The sequence below is a fragment of the Danio rerio genome, chromosome 12 (genome assembly GCF_052040795.2).
Source record: "Danio rerio strain M-AB ecotype USA chromosome 12, GRCz13ab, whole genome shotgun sequence".
Taxonomy (NCBI): Eukaryota; Metazoa; Chordata; class Actinopteri; order Cypriniformes; family Danionidae; genus Danio; species Danio rerio.
The window spans coordinates 51,490,001-51,507,500 of NC_141032.1; the positions used below are offsets into that span (position 1 = coordinate 51,490,001).

A 17,500-nucleotide genomic window follows, 5' to 3' on the forward strand; every position below is an offset into this window, starting at 1 on the left:
AAACAATATTTTATTAATCCAAAACGATTAGTTTTTATTTACACATAATCACAGAATTAATACTTTTGGATAAGTATACGCCTGTACAATGATTTTTTTCAACATCCACGGTACTTTATAATGTTAAATCAGGAAAAAACACGTTTTGCCATGTTAATTAATGGATTCGTCTACAGAAACTTTCTTTAACGCAAAGTAAGCATACACACAAATTCGTTTCATGTTTCTTTAAAATAATTAAAATAGTTTTCAGTTACTACACACGTTACAATCTAACATTGTGTAAAAGGAAAAGGAACTTTCAGACGTGTTTGTAACTGTTAGCGTTAGCATACATTAGCTCCAGTCGTGTTTCTTAAAGCAAGTTACATTTCGTATCAAACTGTTTTAAAGTACTAAACGCTGTTACAACCAAACACCGTGGAAATGTTTTAAGCTCTAAATTCGCTAATTATACAGAACACAAGCAGTAAAAAGCTTACCTTTCTGACCGGACTCCACGTGAGATTTTTTAAAAACCAAACCTTTTCTTCTTGTGATCTTCGTGCCATGGTGGTTGACAATCAGCTTTTTGGAGCATTACCGCCACCGTCTGGATTGGAGTTTGGATCAGGAATTTAGTAACGCATGTGTTTATTATGAAACCAACTTCTGCTTAAAAAAAACAGTCAGCACAGGAGCGTGCTATCTCAAAAATAAGCAAATTTTACATAGTTTTTCTCTAGATGACATGTATAATCTATTTATAAATAATATTGTTTTGTTTGCGTCTAAACATTGCGACCATCCACTCTATTCTTTTTTTTTTTTTTTTTTTTTTTGCTATCGTACCATGAATATTTTCTCAAATTATCATTAAACGTGGAGCTAACAGATTACTAGATAAAATAAGAACTTAATCAGTTGCCATCAGCCGAGTCCTTGCCAGAAGCGGCCAGGACTCTACAGACAGACTCGGGCCGGATATGGTTGACCGGAATCGGGCCAGTGCTTTACAGCCGCATCACAACCGCATGTGCGCGAGCGAGCTGCGGCCCGCACTCGGCCCGGATAACACTCGCCGATGCCGAGTCGGAGCCGGAGGCGCCGGAGGGCAGCCGAGCTCGGGCCGATTACTGCCTGCTATCTGGGATTGCTTGATGCCGTTGTAAGAGGAGCGTTTCTTTGACAGGGTAGCGCTGAGATCTTGGTAGATTCTGATGATGTTCCCCTTGTATTTCATTTCGTGTCGTTTTGCCCAGCGCAGCAACCGCTCTTTTTCCTGAAATCGATGAAAACACACCAAAAATGGACGTGGTTTACGGCCGTCCGCTGGTTTTTGGCCGGGTGAACGGTGCGCTCTGTCAAGTGTTGGTGGGTTGTCGAAGACCTCCGTGCCCGTCATCTCAAGTAACATCTCAGAAACGAAAGTAACGGGGTCTTTGCCGTTTTCGCTACCTTCCGGAATGTTCACGATCCTCAAGTTAGCTCTTCGAGATCTGTTTTCCAAATCCTCAATGCGATCAAGCAGAGATGTGTTCTGAGTTTGTAAAGTTTTAATAGCATTTTCAGCTGCTGTCAGCCTCTCAAAATTCTCCCCAGCTAGGCACTCCGTCGCAGTCAGGCGGCTCTGAAATCCTTCAACCGATTCTCTTAACGCATTCACGGAGCTTTGTAAAGGCCCGATAGATTCCCGAATCAAGGCAGAGAAATCTTCCCTGATACTAACACGCTGTTTAGTTAATTCAGAAATCAACAGGTCTATGGATACGGATTCAAAAGTTTCTGACGTGACCTGTTTTTCAGCACTGGAGGCGGCGGCGGCCATGGTTGCTAACTTGCTAGCGATGCTCGTGGTAGATCTCGTTGTCGGTGGAGCTGAAGGATGAGCTTGCTTCGGCTTAGAATTACTCATATTTTGGCCGATAATGTTCTAAACAAATCAATTAACAGTAACTGGAAATATTTAGCGTTTAGCAGGTTTAATTTAATAAAGTAGATTGGGAGCCCTTCTTCCACGCACCTTACTCCTTCATTGCTATACCGGAAGTCCATCTTTTCCATTTTAAAAGGAGCTTTCGTACGGTGTTTGTGTGTGTGTGTGTGTGTGCGTGTGTGTGTGTGTGCAGAATCTGCTGTCGGCTCATGATCAGTTTAAAGTGACTCTCCCGGAGGCGGACAGCGAGCGTCAGGCCATCATGAGCATCTATAATGAGGTGCAGAAGATCTGTCAGAGTTACGGCATCAGCAGCAAACTCTCCAACATCTACTGCAGCATCACCCCTGCTGACCTCAACCAGAAGTGGGAGAAGGTGAGCGTGTGTGTGTGTGTGTGTGTGTGTGTGTGTGTGTGATTGTCTGTGTGATTGATTGAGTGGGTATTATTGTGTGTGTTTGTGTGAGTAAACGTGTGTCTTTGTGTGTGTGTGTGTGTGTGTGTGTGTGTGTGTGTGTGTGTGTGTGTGTGTGTGTGTGTGTGTGTGTGTGTGTGTGTTTCCTGCAGGTGAAGCGTTTGGTTCCTCAGAGAGATTCAGCTCTGCATGAGGAGTTTTCCAGACAGAATGTGAACGAGAGACTCAGACGACAGTTTGCAGGACAAGCCAACGCCATCGGGCCCTGGATACAGACACGCATGGAGGTCACACACACACACACGGGCATGCACAAACATACACGAACACACACAAACATACACACACACACGCGCATACACACACAAACATACACAAACACAGACGCACAAACACACACGGACATATACACAGACACATGCGCACACACAGACACGCACACACGCACACACACATACACAAACACACACGAACACACAAACACACACGCACAGACATATCCAGACAGACACACACAGACACATGCGCAGACACACACATATACACACAGACACATGGGCATGCACAAACACACACAGACACAAACATACACAAACACACACAGACACATGAACACACATGCGCGCACACACACACACACGCACAAACAAACACACAGACTAACACTACAAAATACATATACACACAGACACACAAACAAGCACACACACACACAAACATACACACACACACACACACACGCACAAACAAACACACAAACACTACAAAATACATATACACACAGACACACAAACAAGCACAAACACACACACACACAAACATACACACACACACACACACGCACAAACAAACACTACAAAATACATATACACACAGACACAAACAAACACACACACAAACAAACACACACACAAACACACAAACATACACACACACACACACAAACAAACACACAGACAAACACTACAAAATACATATACACACAGACACACAGAGACACACAAACATACACAAACACACACAAACAAACAAACAAACAAAAAGACACACAAGCACACATACCCATGTTTAACGCCATGTCTCCTCTTTATGTTTAGACACTGTGATGTGTGTCTTTGTCACATTCGGTGTTTGGGTTTAGTTTTTCTGTTTATTTATGTCTGTTATCATTAATTGTGCTTGTGCGTGTGTGTGTACAGGAGATCGCTCACAGTACGGTGGATCTGGGTACCACACTGGAGGATCAGATGAACACACTCAAACAATACGAGCACGACATCATCAGCTACAAACCCAACATCGACAAGCTGGAGGGAGACCACCAGCTCATACAGGAGTCGCTCATATTCGACAACAAACACACCAACTACACCATGGAGGTACACACACGCGCACACACACACACACACACACACACGCGCACACACACACACACGAACACAGGTCTATGTACTCTACTGCAGCATCCCACACATCCCATGTCTGTGTGTGTGTGTGTGTGTGTGTGTGTGTGTGTGTGTGTGTGTGTGTGTGTGTGTGTGTTCCGCAGCACATCCGTGTGGGCTGGGAGTCTCTTCTGACCACCATCGCTCGCACCATCAACGAGATCGAGACTCAGATCATGACCCGCGACGCAAAAGGAATCAGCCAGAAACAACTCAACGACTTCAGATCCTCCTTCACACACTTCGACAGGGTAAAACACCACTATAGTGTTGTTCTATAGTAAAGTGTAATACACACTATAGAGTAGCAACTGTAGAATCACCACAGCAGATCAGTTACTATAGTTGTCATGTTACCATAGCAACTGTAGAATCACCACAGCAGATCAGTTACTATAGTTGTCATATTACCATAGCAACTGTAGAATCACCACAGCAGATCAGTTATTAGGCTGGCTTGTGTAGCAAGCCAGACTATTGTTATCCTATTTTTCTTTTGAGACTAAAAATTAAACTCTATCTCCTCCTAGAGCTTTCGAGCTACGACCACCAAACTCACACCAGACCTCCAAACTGGTCTGACTCGGGTTGCTATATCTTTTCCAAGTGATCCGACTTTTGGTTTTCCGAAAAACGTCCCGGGACCGTCGGAAAAATCCCATTGACTTAACATTGGAACAAACTTTGTAACCTCATAACTCTGCATCAGACTGTCCTACAGACTTCTAAGTGGGCTCATTTAACTCAGACTACCTAACTGCCAATAACCGATGAGCTTTTAACTTTCTGGCCGAACCCTAGCAACCACTTTTATGACCCTAGAAACTGTCCCATAGACTTCCACTGCAAAAGACTCTTATTGACTTTACATTGGGTCAAACTTTGTGAGCTCATAACTCTACATCAGACTGTTGTACAGACTTCTAACTGGGCTGATTTAACTCAGACTACCAAAGACTACCATCTATCTATCATGCTAGTAACATGCAAAGTCATGCTAGAATCATGCTAACAACATGCTGATTCATGCTAGAATCATGCTAATAACATGCTAGTGACATGCTAGAATCATGCTAGTAACATGCTAATTCATGATAGAATCATGCTAATAGCATGCTAATTCATGCTAGAATCATGCTAGTGACATGCTAATTCATACTAGAAACATGCTAATAGCATGCTAATTCATGCTAGAATCATGCTAGTAACATGCTAATTCGTACTAGAATCATGCTAGTAACATGCTAATTTATGATAGAATCATGCTAGTAACATGCTAATTCATGCTAGAATCATGCTAATATCATGCTAATTCATGTTAGAATCATGCTAATAACATGCTATTTCATGCAAGAATCATGCTAGTAACATGCTAATTCATGCTAGAATCATGCTAATAACATGCTAATCTATCTATCTATCTATCTATCTATCTATCTATCTATCTATCTATCTATCTTTTCATATTTTTTAAAACTGTTTAAACTTAATAAACTATTACCATCAGGCGTTTACAAGCCAGCCTCAAAATTTGTCCTTAAACTTTAAGAATCTAGTTATAGTTGTCATGTTACCATAGCAACTGTAGAATCAACACAACAGATTAATTCAAGTACGTTACTACAATACGGTTCATAAACATTGTAGTGTTTACTATAATTTACTACAGTATTTTTTTCATTGGAGATGCCAAAAATAAAACGATCAGCTGTTAATTGAGGGTTTTCAATGATATCTAGATTTGCTCCATTTCCTTTTAAACTACACTGAGTCAAGCATCTTGTCAGAAAATGAGTAAAGATATGTAATGTGTAGTTAGTGCTGTGGTACGGTGTGTATATGCATTGTACAGGACTGTTTTTATTACATTGCTGGCTCTCTGACAGACTGCTTTTGTAAGTCACTCCAGATAAAAGTGCTAGGATGACTGTAAATGTACTCTTATTAAACATGATCGTGTGTGTTTCGTGTGTTCAACAGAAGAAGAAGGGCGGTATGGAGACTGATGACTTCAGAGCCTGTCTGATCTCTATGGGATATGATCTGGTAAAAACTACCACAGTACATAATAATAATAATAATAATAATAATAATAATAATAATAACAATAATAATGATAATAATAATAATAAAAATAATGATGATAATAATAATGATAATAATAATAAAATAATGATAATAATAATAAAAATAATGATATTAATAATAATAATGATGATGGTAATAATAGTAATAATGATAATAATAATAATAATGTTATTAACAAAAATAATAATAATAATGATAATAATAATAATAGTAATGTTATTATTAATAATAATAATAATAACAACAATAATAATGATATTAATAATAATGATAATAATAATAATAAAAATAATGATGATGATGATAATAATAATGATAATAATAATAAAAAATAATGATAATAATAATAAAAATAATGATATTAATAATAATAATGATGATGGTAATAATAGTAATAATGATAATAATAATAATAATAATAATAATAATATTAATAATAACACAAAATAAAATTGACATAAAATTATAACATAACAATATTTGTTCTTCTGGAGAAAGTCTTATTTGTTTTATTTCGGCTAGAATAAAAGCAGTTTTAATTGTTTTAAGCTCAATATTATTGGCCCCTTCAGCAATATTAGTGTTGGATTGTCTCCAGAACAAACCACTGTTATACAATGACTTGCCTAATTACCCTAACTTTACCCTAATTACCCTAGTGAAGCCTTTACATGTCACTGTAAGCTGAACACTAGTGTCTTGAAGAATATCTAGTCTAATATTATGTGCTGTCATCATGGAGAAGAGAAAATAAATCTTATTAGAGATGAGTTATTAACACTATTATGATTAGGAATGTGTTGAAGAAATCTTACTGATATTGGGGAAAATATACAGGGGCCTAATAATTTTGACTTCAACTTCATATTCTGAGCATGTCTGATTAAAATTTCAAAAGAAAAATGTGTGTTGATGACTTTGAGAAGGTTTTATGTCAGAGGACGATGGTATTTCTTGTCTCTGTGTCCTGTGTGTGTGTTTAAGGGTGAAGCAGAGTTTGCGCGCATCATGGCTCTGGTGGACCCCAATGGTTCTGGAGTGGTGACGTTTCAGGCGTTTGTGGACTTTATGACCCGTGAAACTGGAGAATCGGACACGTCAGAGCAGGTCGTTGCCTCCTTCAGGATTCTGGCCGCCGATAAGGTCAGTTCACACACACACGTTAAATGTACATTAAACACTTACAGAACATCTTAAGACACCAAATAATAGAATATGTACAGTGCTCAGCATTATTGAGCACACCCCATTTTGAAAATTAATATATTTTTATCAATTTCTCAGTGAATATAGGTCATATATACTGCTCAGAAAAATAAACAACACAATGTAACTCCACGTGCTCCCTTTATTTTTCTGAGCAGTGTATTTTGTTTTATTTTTTGAAAGTTGTTGTGTTTGTACACATTGCACAATAAAAATAATTAATTAAAATAAAGAAACAAACAGAAAGGCGGAAGTTAAGTACTGCAGTTGTCGCTAGAACAGATATGGTTGTGGCTGGAAGTTAGAAAGAATTATTTATATTATTTATTAAACTTCTCATTAATTGTATTTTTTAACGTCTACCCCAAACCCTCACAGTAATGTAAAAATATGAATTATCAAAAATGATGCAATATTGATGTGCATATCTGCAGCTGTATCCCTTCTAGACTTTATAGCAGTAGGTAATTCCACTACTGTCATTATCCTAGCATGCACATGTGTCCCAATGTGTGTGTGTGTGTTTCAGCCGTATATTCTGGTGGACGAGCTGCGGCGTGAGCTTCCTCCAGAGCAGGCTGAATACTGCATCTCCAGGATGCCTCCATATAAAGGACCTGACGCTGTTCCTGGAGCTCTGGATTACGCTGCGTTCTCCACTGCACTGTACGGAGAGAGCGACCTCTAGAGGCCAGCGGATAACGCTGAAAACACATGCATGAGATTAGACTCCCACCAAAAGTATTGCGGTCACGGATTGAATAATAGTCTCAGTTCTGAAGTTCAAATCAGCCTTAAATCAGCCTTTAGGCCGAGTGAAAATATGTCTTGATCCAGGAGTGCAATACCTCATTCATCCACTGTGTGTCAAACTTACATACTGCACCTTTAAATCAATCACATTTAGGTCATCAATTATTCGTAATTCATTCAATTATTGTTTCCATATTTGGACAATTATTCATTATGAGAAATATCTTCATCCTGTCTAAACGGAGATAAAAAAAAAAAAACTAACAGATAATCTATCTGTAAATCTTACAGAGGAATTAGTAAGCAGGAAAGGGTGCTAAATTTTGCACCTATTGCACCTATTTGAGCAGAAATGATGAGCAAACATGAATGTTGTCCAGATTCGTGCTCTGGAAAGCAGTCTATAGTCCTCTAAATGTTCTTACTTCAGTCTGATCGATGAGTTCAGCCCAAAACATGATAATAATTGATCATTTTTAGCAGGAATAATCAGCTGAATATCTGAGTTTTGTTCAGATCTGTGGCTTTGTTTACATTCTGCTCGCCAATATGGCCTCCCATACTCCACCCTCAAAACAACCCCACAGTAAACAAAGTTAGATTGTTCAGAAAATTACAGACAATTCATTCATTCATTCTCTTTTCAGCTTAGTCCCTTTATTAATCTGGGGTCGCCTCAGCGGAATGAACCGCCAACTTATCCAGCATATGTTTTACACAGCGGATGCCCTTCCAGCAACAACCCATCTCTGGGAAACACCCATACACTCTCATTCATACATATACACTACAGACAATTTAGCCTACCCAGTTCCCCTATAGCGCATGTGTTTGGACTGTGGGGGAAACCGGAGCACCCGGAGGAAACCCACACCAACACGGGGAGAACATGCAAACTCCACACAAACGCAAACAGACCCAGCCGAGACTCAAACCAGTGACCTTCTTGCTGTGAGGTGACAGCACTACCTACTGCGCCACTGCATCGCCTACATACAATTATCAGTTATTATTTCTACTTTACCCAAGCTATACAGCAGTATATGTACAGTTTTGTTTTCCAATAGTCAAATAATGAAACCTCAAAAATGTAAATATTTAAATGTTTGATTTGTGCCTATTATTTTTTGGTCCGTGACCACAACACTTTAAGCAGGACTTTAATCAAATACACCTGGAGTTCATGGTCCTTCATACCATGCAGAAATGATTTAGATATTTGTGTGAACTAACCCTTTAAATGATCCAGGATCTGGCCCCTGTGTTCAGGCCGTTTATCACTTATTGTGAACCATGACAGCTTTTAGTTAATATCAGGTTTATCAATCCACTGGAAATAAATTACAGTTGTTTAAAAAATCTGAACCCTTTTCTTCCAAAATAAAATAAAGTGCATTATAAATGAAGAACTGTCTGACCTGTTTTTCACTTCATGCATGAAAACAAGTGAAAAATCTGCCAGTGCAACACTTCACTACATTAGTAAAGATATTCTACAAACAAGCGTCTCTGTGTTTATTCTCATGCAATCATATTCATTCATTCATTCTCTTGTCGGCTTAGTCCCTTTATTAATCTGGGGTCCCCACAGCGGAATGAACCGCCAACTTATCCAGCAAGTTTTTTTACACAGCGGATGCCCTTCCAGCTGCAACCCATCTCTGGGAAACATCCACACACATACACACACACACACACTACGGACAATTTAGCCTTCCCAATTCACCTGTACCGCATGTCTTTGGACTGTGGGGGAAACCAGAGCAGCTGGAGGAAACCCACACAAAGGCAGGGAGAACATGCAAACTCCACACAAAAACGCCAACTGAGCTGAGGTTCGAACCAGCGACCCAGCAACCTTCTTGCTGTGAGGCGACAGCACTGCCTACTGCGCCACTGCCATCATATTCAATTGTTTTATTTGTTCTACATTCTGGATGCCCTATCTTAAATTTAATAAAGACAGCAGAATCCTCCCTTGGCTTTATTTCTCAGCTAGAGGTTAGTTTAGGACCATCCTTTGAAATGTTGTTCAAGGAAAAAAAAATATTTTTACTTTTCCACACAGGGTAATGATGGATTCTGCAAATGAAGCCAATGTTCACTCCAGTGAAGAAAATTAATTAAACACACTTTATAAAATCAAATCCAGTGGAAAATAAGAATAACAACAAAACAAAATCCTTTATCATCTGTTCAAAAATAAAGGGCTTAAGATATTCAATATAGAGGTCAGAGAGCTCAATGCAGGTCTGTAAATTCCAGCCTTTTATAACCTTCATGCATAAATATAAAAAAGCTGCTTTAGACTACATCAGAAAGCTTTTGGAAACAGCTACCTCAGGAAAAGCTCAACAGAGAATATCACTAAACGTATAAATCAACCTTTGGCCAATCTCAGGGTCATTCTTACGTCATGCTTCTCAGCTGGACAATGAGCTCATCTATTGCAGAAAGAGTTTCCACATTACTGGCAGACAGTCCGCTTGTCCTTCGGGCTCTCTGTCGGAGGTGCCTCTCCTTCTTCTTACACTTTCATCGCTAATAACCATTTTCTTAAGCATATAGGGACATCTGAATACATACAGCTGGTCAGAATTATTAGCCCCCCTTTTGAATTATTATTATTATTTTACTTTTATATTTCCCAAATGATGTTTATCAGAGCAAGGACATTTTCACAGTATGTCTGATAATATTGTTTTATCTTCTGGAGAAAGTCTTATTTAGGCTAGAATAAAAACAGCTTTATTATTTTTTTTTTAACCACCATGTTAAGGTCAATATTATTAACCCCATTTAAGCTATATATATATATATATATTTTCAGTAGTCTACAGAACAAACCATCATTATATAATAACTTGCCTATGTAACGGAGGCCGGCTAGTAAGTGCTATACAGGTAAACCTCACTCCTCTGACCTCTAAAGGTGCTCTAGCGACTAATGTTAAAGGATATGGTCTTTAGCCTCCTTGGTAGAGCAACTGACTCCCATGCGGAAGATTGCAGGTTTGATACCAGCTCGGAGCGGGTTGGGTGGTGGGTAGGTCTGGCGGGATTACACCTAATTACCCTAGTGAAGCCTTTAAATGTCACTTTAAGCTGTTTAGAAGTGTCATGAAGAATATCTAGTCTAATATTATTTATTGTCATCATAGCAAAGAGAAAATACATCAGTAATTAGAGATGATTTATTAAACTGTTACGATTACAAATGTGCTGAAGAAATCTGCTCTCAGTTAAACAGAAATTGGGGAAAAAAATAAAGGGGGGCGAATAATTCTGACCAACTGTAAGTGAAGTTTTCTGTCTTTTTGCAATTAATGTCATTTAACCAACCAGACACTACAACATGTTTGTTTTTGGTAAAACGAAAGCACATTATATGCATGTAAATGTTGCTGAAATAATGTGGATCATCATTCAGTGTAACTGATGAATCTGTCAAAAATAAAGTATTTATTGTTTTATTTATGTTAAAGCATTGCTCAGAATAACATGATGATACTAAAAGTGATTCTGCTTCAAATAATTTTAAAAACTTCAGCAAAGGTGTGATTTTCTGAATGTTCAGACAAATGCAGAAATAAAATATTGAGGAAATAAAAACATTTAATTCTGAGAATTGTTATTTAAAAAAAAAAAAACTTTGAACTTGAAAATAAACTAAGAAAAGTATGAATATTTCAAGGTAACACGTGTTGATTTTTATTTATAATGTTAGAATAGAATAAAGTCATTAAATTCTGCTAAAAGTTATAATTTTCTGGGTAATTTGTCAAAGAAAAACTTGTTAATTTGTGAAAAAAATGTCTAAAATATCAAATGTTGAGAATAAACACTTAAAAAATCAGCACATCAATGTCTAAAATTAATTCACGTTTATTTTATCTCCTGCTTGAAAACCCCTGAATTAATTGAATGTGGTTTACATGAATGAATAAATAAATGTGACATAAAGCCGAGAGTTGTGAACCTGCGTGTTTTATTTGATCTGTAACGATGCTAAACGTACAAGAAACAAATAATAATAAAATCACAATAAAAGAAAGAAAGTCCCACTCAGCTCCCGATAATCTGACAAACAAACAGAACAAACCCAACGAGAGATGAAGATCAACACAACAGGACAGAACGCTTCATCTACTGTACAGCACAAACAATCCTAACGTCTGATGGAGAAGAAGATACACAAACAAACAAACAGCAACAGTGTGATTTTCCTGAGTCTTACAGTGGAAACAAAACCTCTCCAGAGATCAAATACAAAAGCAGAGAGAAAACTGAACTGAACACACGGGGAATGTTCCTTGGCTGAAGGCTGAGAGCTCTGGCCAATCAGAGCATGAGCTGAGCTGTCAATCATTGAAGTCTGAGAGCTCTGGCCAATCAGAGCATGGGCTGAGCTGTCAATCATTGAAGTCTGAGAGCTCTGGCCAATCAGAGCATGAGCTGAGCTGTCAATCACTGAAGTCTGAGAACTCTGGCCAATCAGAGCATGAGCTGAGCTGTCAATCACTTAAGTCTGAGAGCTCAGCCAATCAGAACAAGTGCTGAGTTATCAATCATTAAAGACTGAGAGCTCGGCCAATCAGAGCAAGAGCTGAGCTGTCAATCATTGAAGTCTGAGAGCTCTGGCCAATCAGAGCATGAGCTGAGCTGTCAATCACTAAAGTCTGAGAGCTCTGGCCAATCAGAGCATGAGCTGAGCTGTCAATCATTGAAGTCTGAGAGCTCTGGCCAATCAGAGAATGAGCTGAGCTGTCAATCATTGAAGTCTGAGAGCTCTGGCCAATCAGAGCATGGGCTGAGCTGTCAATCATTGAAGTCTGAGAGCTCTGGCCAATCAGAGCATGAGCTGAGCTGTCAACCATCAAAGTCTGAGAGCTCAGCCAATCAGAACAAGTGCTGAGTTATCAATCATTAAAGACTGAGAGCTCGGCCAATCAGAGCAAGAGCTGAGCTGTCAGTCGTTAAGTCTGAAAGCTTGACCAATCAGAACGAGCACTGAGCTGTCAATCATCAAAATCTGAGAGCTCAGCCAATCAGAGCAAGAGCTGAGTGATTACTCAAAGTCTGAGAGCTCAGCCAATCAGAGAGAGTCATGAACCTGCTTATTTTATTTGAGCGGGTTTCATTTGAGCGCTGAGCTGTCAATCAATAAAGGCTGAGCGCTCGGCCAATCAGAGCAAGAGCTGAGCTGTCAATCATTGAAGTCTAAGAGCTCAGCCAATCAGAGCAAGAGCTGAGCTGTCAATCACTGAAGTCTTAGAGCTCAGCCAATCCGAGCAAGAGCTGAGCTGTCAATCATTGAAGTCTGAGTGCTCAGCCAATCAGAGCGTGTGCTGAGCTGTCAATCAATGAAATCTGAGAGCTCAGCCAATCAGAGAGAGAGAGCGCTGAGCTGTCAATCAATGAAGTCAAAGAGCTCTGGCCATTAAGAGCTAGAGCTGAGCTGTCAATCATTGAAGTCTAAGAGCTCAGCCAATCAGAGCAAGAGCTGAGCTATCAATCACGGAAGTCTGCAAGCTCAGCCAATCAGAGCGAGTCATGAACTTGTGTGTTTTATTTGAGCAGATTTTATTTGAGCACTGAGCTGTCAATCATCAAAGTCTGAGATTTCTCTGCCAATCAAAGCGAGCACTGAACTGTCAGTCGTCAAAGTTTGAAAGTTCAGCCAACTGAAACAAGTGCTCAGCTGTCAATCATTGAGCTCTGCCAATCAGAGAGAGTCATGAACCTGCATATATTATTTGAGCGGGTTTCATTTGAGCACTGAGCTGTCAATCATCAAAGTCTGAGATATCTTGCCAATCAGAGCGAGCGCTGAGCTGTCAATCATCTTGACGGATGGCTGAGTGGGCGTGGCTTTGACTGTCATCTATTGCCTGCTTTATTTCAGCTAAACTCACACTCAGAGATGAAGAATGTAGGCAAGATAGTGAAAAATACACGCCTCAAACTAGCGGACGCCGTCCTTTACTAATGCTGATGTAAAAACAGGAGAGCGCCAGTCAAAAACATCCTCCAGACTGTACAAATGATGAGTGTGTGTGTGTGTTCAGAGGAGTGTGTGTGTTCCCTCTTTGAGTCCAGTGTGTGTGTGTGTTTGTTATTGCTCGCTCAGATGTTCTCCTCTCTCCATGTGTTTGGAGACGGGCTGGTTTGGAGATGATGACTGCTTTACTGCACTGACCGATGATACCAGACCCTCCAGACCCACTGACAGACCCAGCATACCTGAGGAAAACCTGACACACACACACACACACACACACACACGCACACACACACACACACACACACACACACACACACACACACACACACACACACACACACACACACACACACACACACACACACACACACACACACACACACACATCAATACATGCAGACACTATACACACCTGATTACAGATTACAGTCAAGTCAAAATTATTCGCCCTCCAGTGAATATTTCCCAGTAGATGTTGAACAGATTCAGGAATTTCTCACAGTGTTTCCTCTAATATTTGTTCTTCTGGAGAAAGTCTGATTTGTTTAGATTCGGCCAGAGTAAAAGCAGTTTTTCATTGTTTTAAGGACATTTTAAGGTCAATATTATTAGCCTAAAAAAGTATTTGTCTTGGATCAACCATTGACCAACCATATTGTTGAGATGAAAATAAAGAATTACATTTTTGATTAGAAGTTTTTCTTTCTTTTTTTTTTTTTACTTATTTCTATTTTTTATATTTGAAAATGTCAAAGTTTTATAAAATTCATTTAAAATCTAAGAACATTTGTTTGGAGATTTTTTTCAATTTCAAGACTAAATTCATCATGTTTTAAGAAAAAACATGATACGTTTTGAGAACAAAGTTGAGAAAAAATTTCATACATTTTAGAATTAAAGTTGTTTCAAGTTGTTTAAAAAAAAGTCTAAATTAAATGTTGAGATTAAACTATGAAAGTCAGAAAATGAAATGTAATAAATCTTGAGAAAAGAGGTTGAGAATTTTTTAAAATGAAAAAAAAATAGTTAAGGATTTTTTTTTATATTTTCTGATTAAAGTCGTTATTTAAAAAAAATAACATTAGGAAAAATAAAATGTTGAGAATTAAGTCATTAAATTCAGAGAAAAAGTATATTTTTCGAAAAAAAAATTTCAATGTTGAGATCAAAATCGTAAATAAAATGTTGAAAATAAACTATTAAATTCAGAGAATAAAATGTGATACATTTTGAGAGAAAAAAGTAGATCCGTTTTTGATGACATTCTTAAAACACTGTCTTCTAATAATGAGATATCTTATAATAACAACCTACTTTCTTATAATAATAAGATATTATCTCAGTAATATTATGACAATAATTACTTATAATAATGAGAATTTTTCTCATAATAATGACTTACTATCTCATAATAATGACTCTCATTATTATCTCATAATAATGACATACTTTCTCGTAATAATGACTTTCTCATTATCATCTCATGAGATATTTTCTCATAATTATGGGATATTATCTCATAACAATGACTTACTTTCTCATAATAATGTGATATTATCTCATAATAATGACTCTCATAGCAATGAGATATCTCATAATAATGACTTTCTTATTATCTCATATTATCTCATATTAATGACATACTTTCTTGTAATAATGACTTTCTTATTATTATCTCATAATGAGATATTTTCTCATAATATTGAGATATCTCATAACAAGGACTTGTTTTCTCATAATAATGAGATATTATCTCGTCACATTGACTTGCTTTCTCATAATAATGAGATCACTCGTAATAATGACTTACTTTCTCAAATTAATGAGATATTATCTCATAATAGTAACTTTTTTTGAGAATAGCTTTAAAAAAATATTTCCAGATTACAGTTGTGATTTTTTGAAAAAAACTTAAGCTTTTGAGAAAAAAATTAATTAAGAGATCTAAGTAATTAAATGTAAAGAATTTTTTTGAGAAACAATGTTACATTTTAAAATCAGAATTCTAAATAAATGGTGAGAATAAACTTTTAAATTCAGAGAATAAAATGTGATACATCTTCAGAGAAAAGTTTTCAAATTTTGAGTAGTTTCAAGAAATGTTTTATTTACATTTCCAGATTAAAGTCATTATTTTTAGAGAAAAAAAGTTATATTTTGAGAAATGTTGAGAATAAAAGAAAAAAAAACTTGTTCAATTTTGAAATGAAGTTATGCTTTGACAGTAGAAAAATTTACATTTCGATAATAAAGTTATCTTCATAGAAAATAACTTGTTACACTGAGAATAATGTTTGTTTGTTTTTTGTTTCTGAGTAATGTTGATCTAAAATATGGAAGTCTGTTTCCACCATGAAATAAAACAGTAATAATTTGCAAGTCATAATAATGGGATACTGTCTCATAATAATGCCTTTCTCATGATAATGAGATATTATCTTGTAATAAGCACTTATTTTCTCATAATAATAAAATATTATCTTGTAACAATGAATGTCATATTTAGCTGCACTTGTACTGATTGAATTTTACTTTTTTACACATTTTTAAAAACAGAATATTTATAAATCATAATCAGTTTCCCTCATATTATCTCCAGATAATTATGAAATAATTAAATTAATATTAAATAATATAATATTAATATTATTATTAAATATCTAATACATTTATAACAACCATTTATAAATGAAATTAGGATGAGGATGTTTGTGTACAAATGGAGAGGAAGGAGTGAGAGGTCATCAGGGGTCAGAGGTCAGAGTTTACCTGCTCGTGTTTAGGCAATGATTTTGTCTTGGGGGGCGGAGCCGGTGGTGATGGCCTGCAGTGATTGGTTGACATGGCTGTATGGGAGAAGCAGATGGAGGTGGGGCTCAGAATTACACATGTTATTTTACCATGGGGGTGTGGCTAATATGGTTTTAAATATTAATTATTCATGAGGACCATGTGACTGAGACAATGAATGAAAATGAAGAATGATGATGAAACTAAACATTTTGAGAAAAGTCTAAAAAAAGTTAAAATAAACTTTTAACTTTAAAATTTTAAATTAAAAGAAATAAGTTTACATTTTTTAAGAATAAAATTAAATTTTCAGACAGAAATTGTTATGTTTTGAGATTAAATTGATTATGCATAGAGAAAAAAAACATGTTACATTTAAAAAAAATAAATAAAGTGGTTTCAACAGAAAAATATGCCAAAATAAAATGTTAAGAGCAAACTCACTAACTTCAGAGAATAAAATGTGTTCAATTTAGAGAAGAAAATTGAGTTAAACTTAAACTTTCAAGAATAAAGTTGTGTTTTTCAAGATTTTGTTTACATTTTAAGAATAACGTTGTGAAGTTCAGAGAAAAAAACGTTAAATTCAGAGAAAAACTCTACGTTAAAACGTTTTTTTAGCTACATTTGTAATAAAAAAATAGAGTCAAAATAAAATGATTATTGTAGACGTCAGGATGACTGAATAAGAGCAGATGTGTGTGTGTGTGTACATGTTTTTGTGACATATCAGGACACAAATCTGTATAATGACACAGGTATTACAGAAGGTGGTGAATTATGAGCACATTGCTGACGTCCTCATTTCTCCAAAAGCTTCTAAATCACACAGAATGAGTTTTGGTCAGAGAGTAAAACTGTCCTCAGTTCCCTGTGAGGGGGGT

General features: G+C 36.9%; 2 protein-coding genes and 2 long non-coding RNA genes across 7 annotated transcripts in view; 2 read left to right on the forward strand and 2 right to left on the reverse strand.

Moving 5' to 3' along the window:
* The window catches only part of LOC141376895 (uncharacterized), a 4,793-nt gene extending 4,256 nt beyond the window's left edge, over window positions 1–537 (reverse strand). For 2 of the 3 annotated variants that reach the window (XR_015504781.1, XR_015504779.1), the window contains exon 1: window positions 483–537. This is a non-coding gene — a long non-coding RNA (uncharacterized LOC141376895). The other variant, XR_015504780.1, reaches the window with a different exon arrangement.
* The window catches only part of actn2a (actinin, alpha 2a), a 42,492-nt gene extending 33,173 nt beyond the window's left edge, over window positions 1–9,319 (forward strand). The window contains exons 15-21 of one of the 2 annotated variants that reach the window (NM_001442673.1): window positions 2,109–2,291; window positions 2,483–2,617; window positions 3,530–3,709; window positions 3,880–4,026; window positions 5,756–5,821; window positions 6,848–7,006; window positions 7,599–9,319. In NM_001442673.1, coding sequence (NP_001429602.1) covers window positions 2,109–2,291; window positions 2,483–2,617; window positions 3,530–3,709; window positions 3,880–4,026; window positions 5,756–5,821; window positions 6,848–7,006; window positions 7,599–7,757 — 1,029 coding nt within the window. In that variant the 3' untranslated portion in view covers window positions 7,758–9,319. The remainder of the gene's footprint in view (window positions 1–2,108; window positions 2,292–2,482; window positions 2,618–3,529; window positions 3,710–3,879; window positions 4,027–5,755; window positions 5,822–6,847; window positions 7,007–7,598) is intronic. The other variant, XM_087274418.1, reaches the window with a different exon arrangement.
* Window positions 9,320–11,792: 2,473 nt separating this feature from the next.
* Window positions 11,793–17,500, reverse strand: part of ctbp2l (C-terminal binding protein 2, like) — a gene marked incomplete at its 5' end in the record, with an annotated part of 49,462 nt that continues 43,754 nt past the window's right edge. The window contains 2 exon segments of the mRNA NM_001015064.2: window positions 11,793–14,076; window positions 16,596–16,672. Of these exon segments, the coding sequence (NP_001015064.2) occupies window positions 16,606–16,672 (67 nt within the window). The 3' untranslated portion in view covers window positions 11,793–14,076; window positions 16,596–16,605.
* On the forward strand, window positions 14,567–17,213 carry LOC147841602 (uncharacterized). Its single transcript, XR_015504784.1, has 3 exons — window positions 14,567–15,669; window positions 15,892–16,018; window positions 17,186–17,213. It is a non-coding gene; the product is annotated as an uncharacterized LOC147841602 (long non-coding RNA).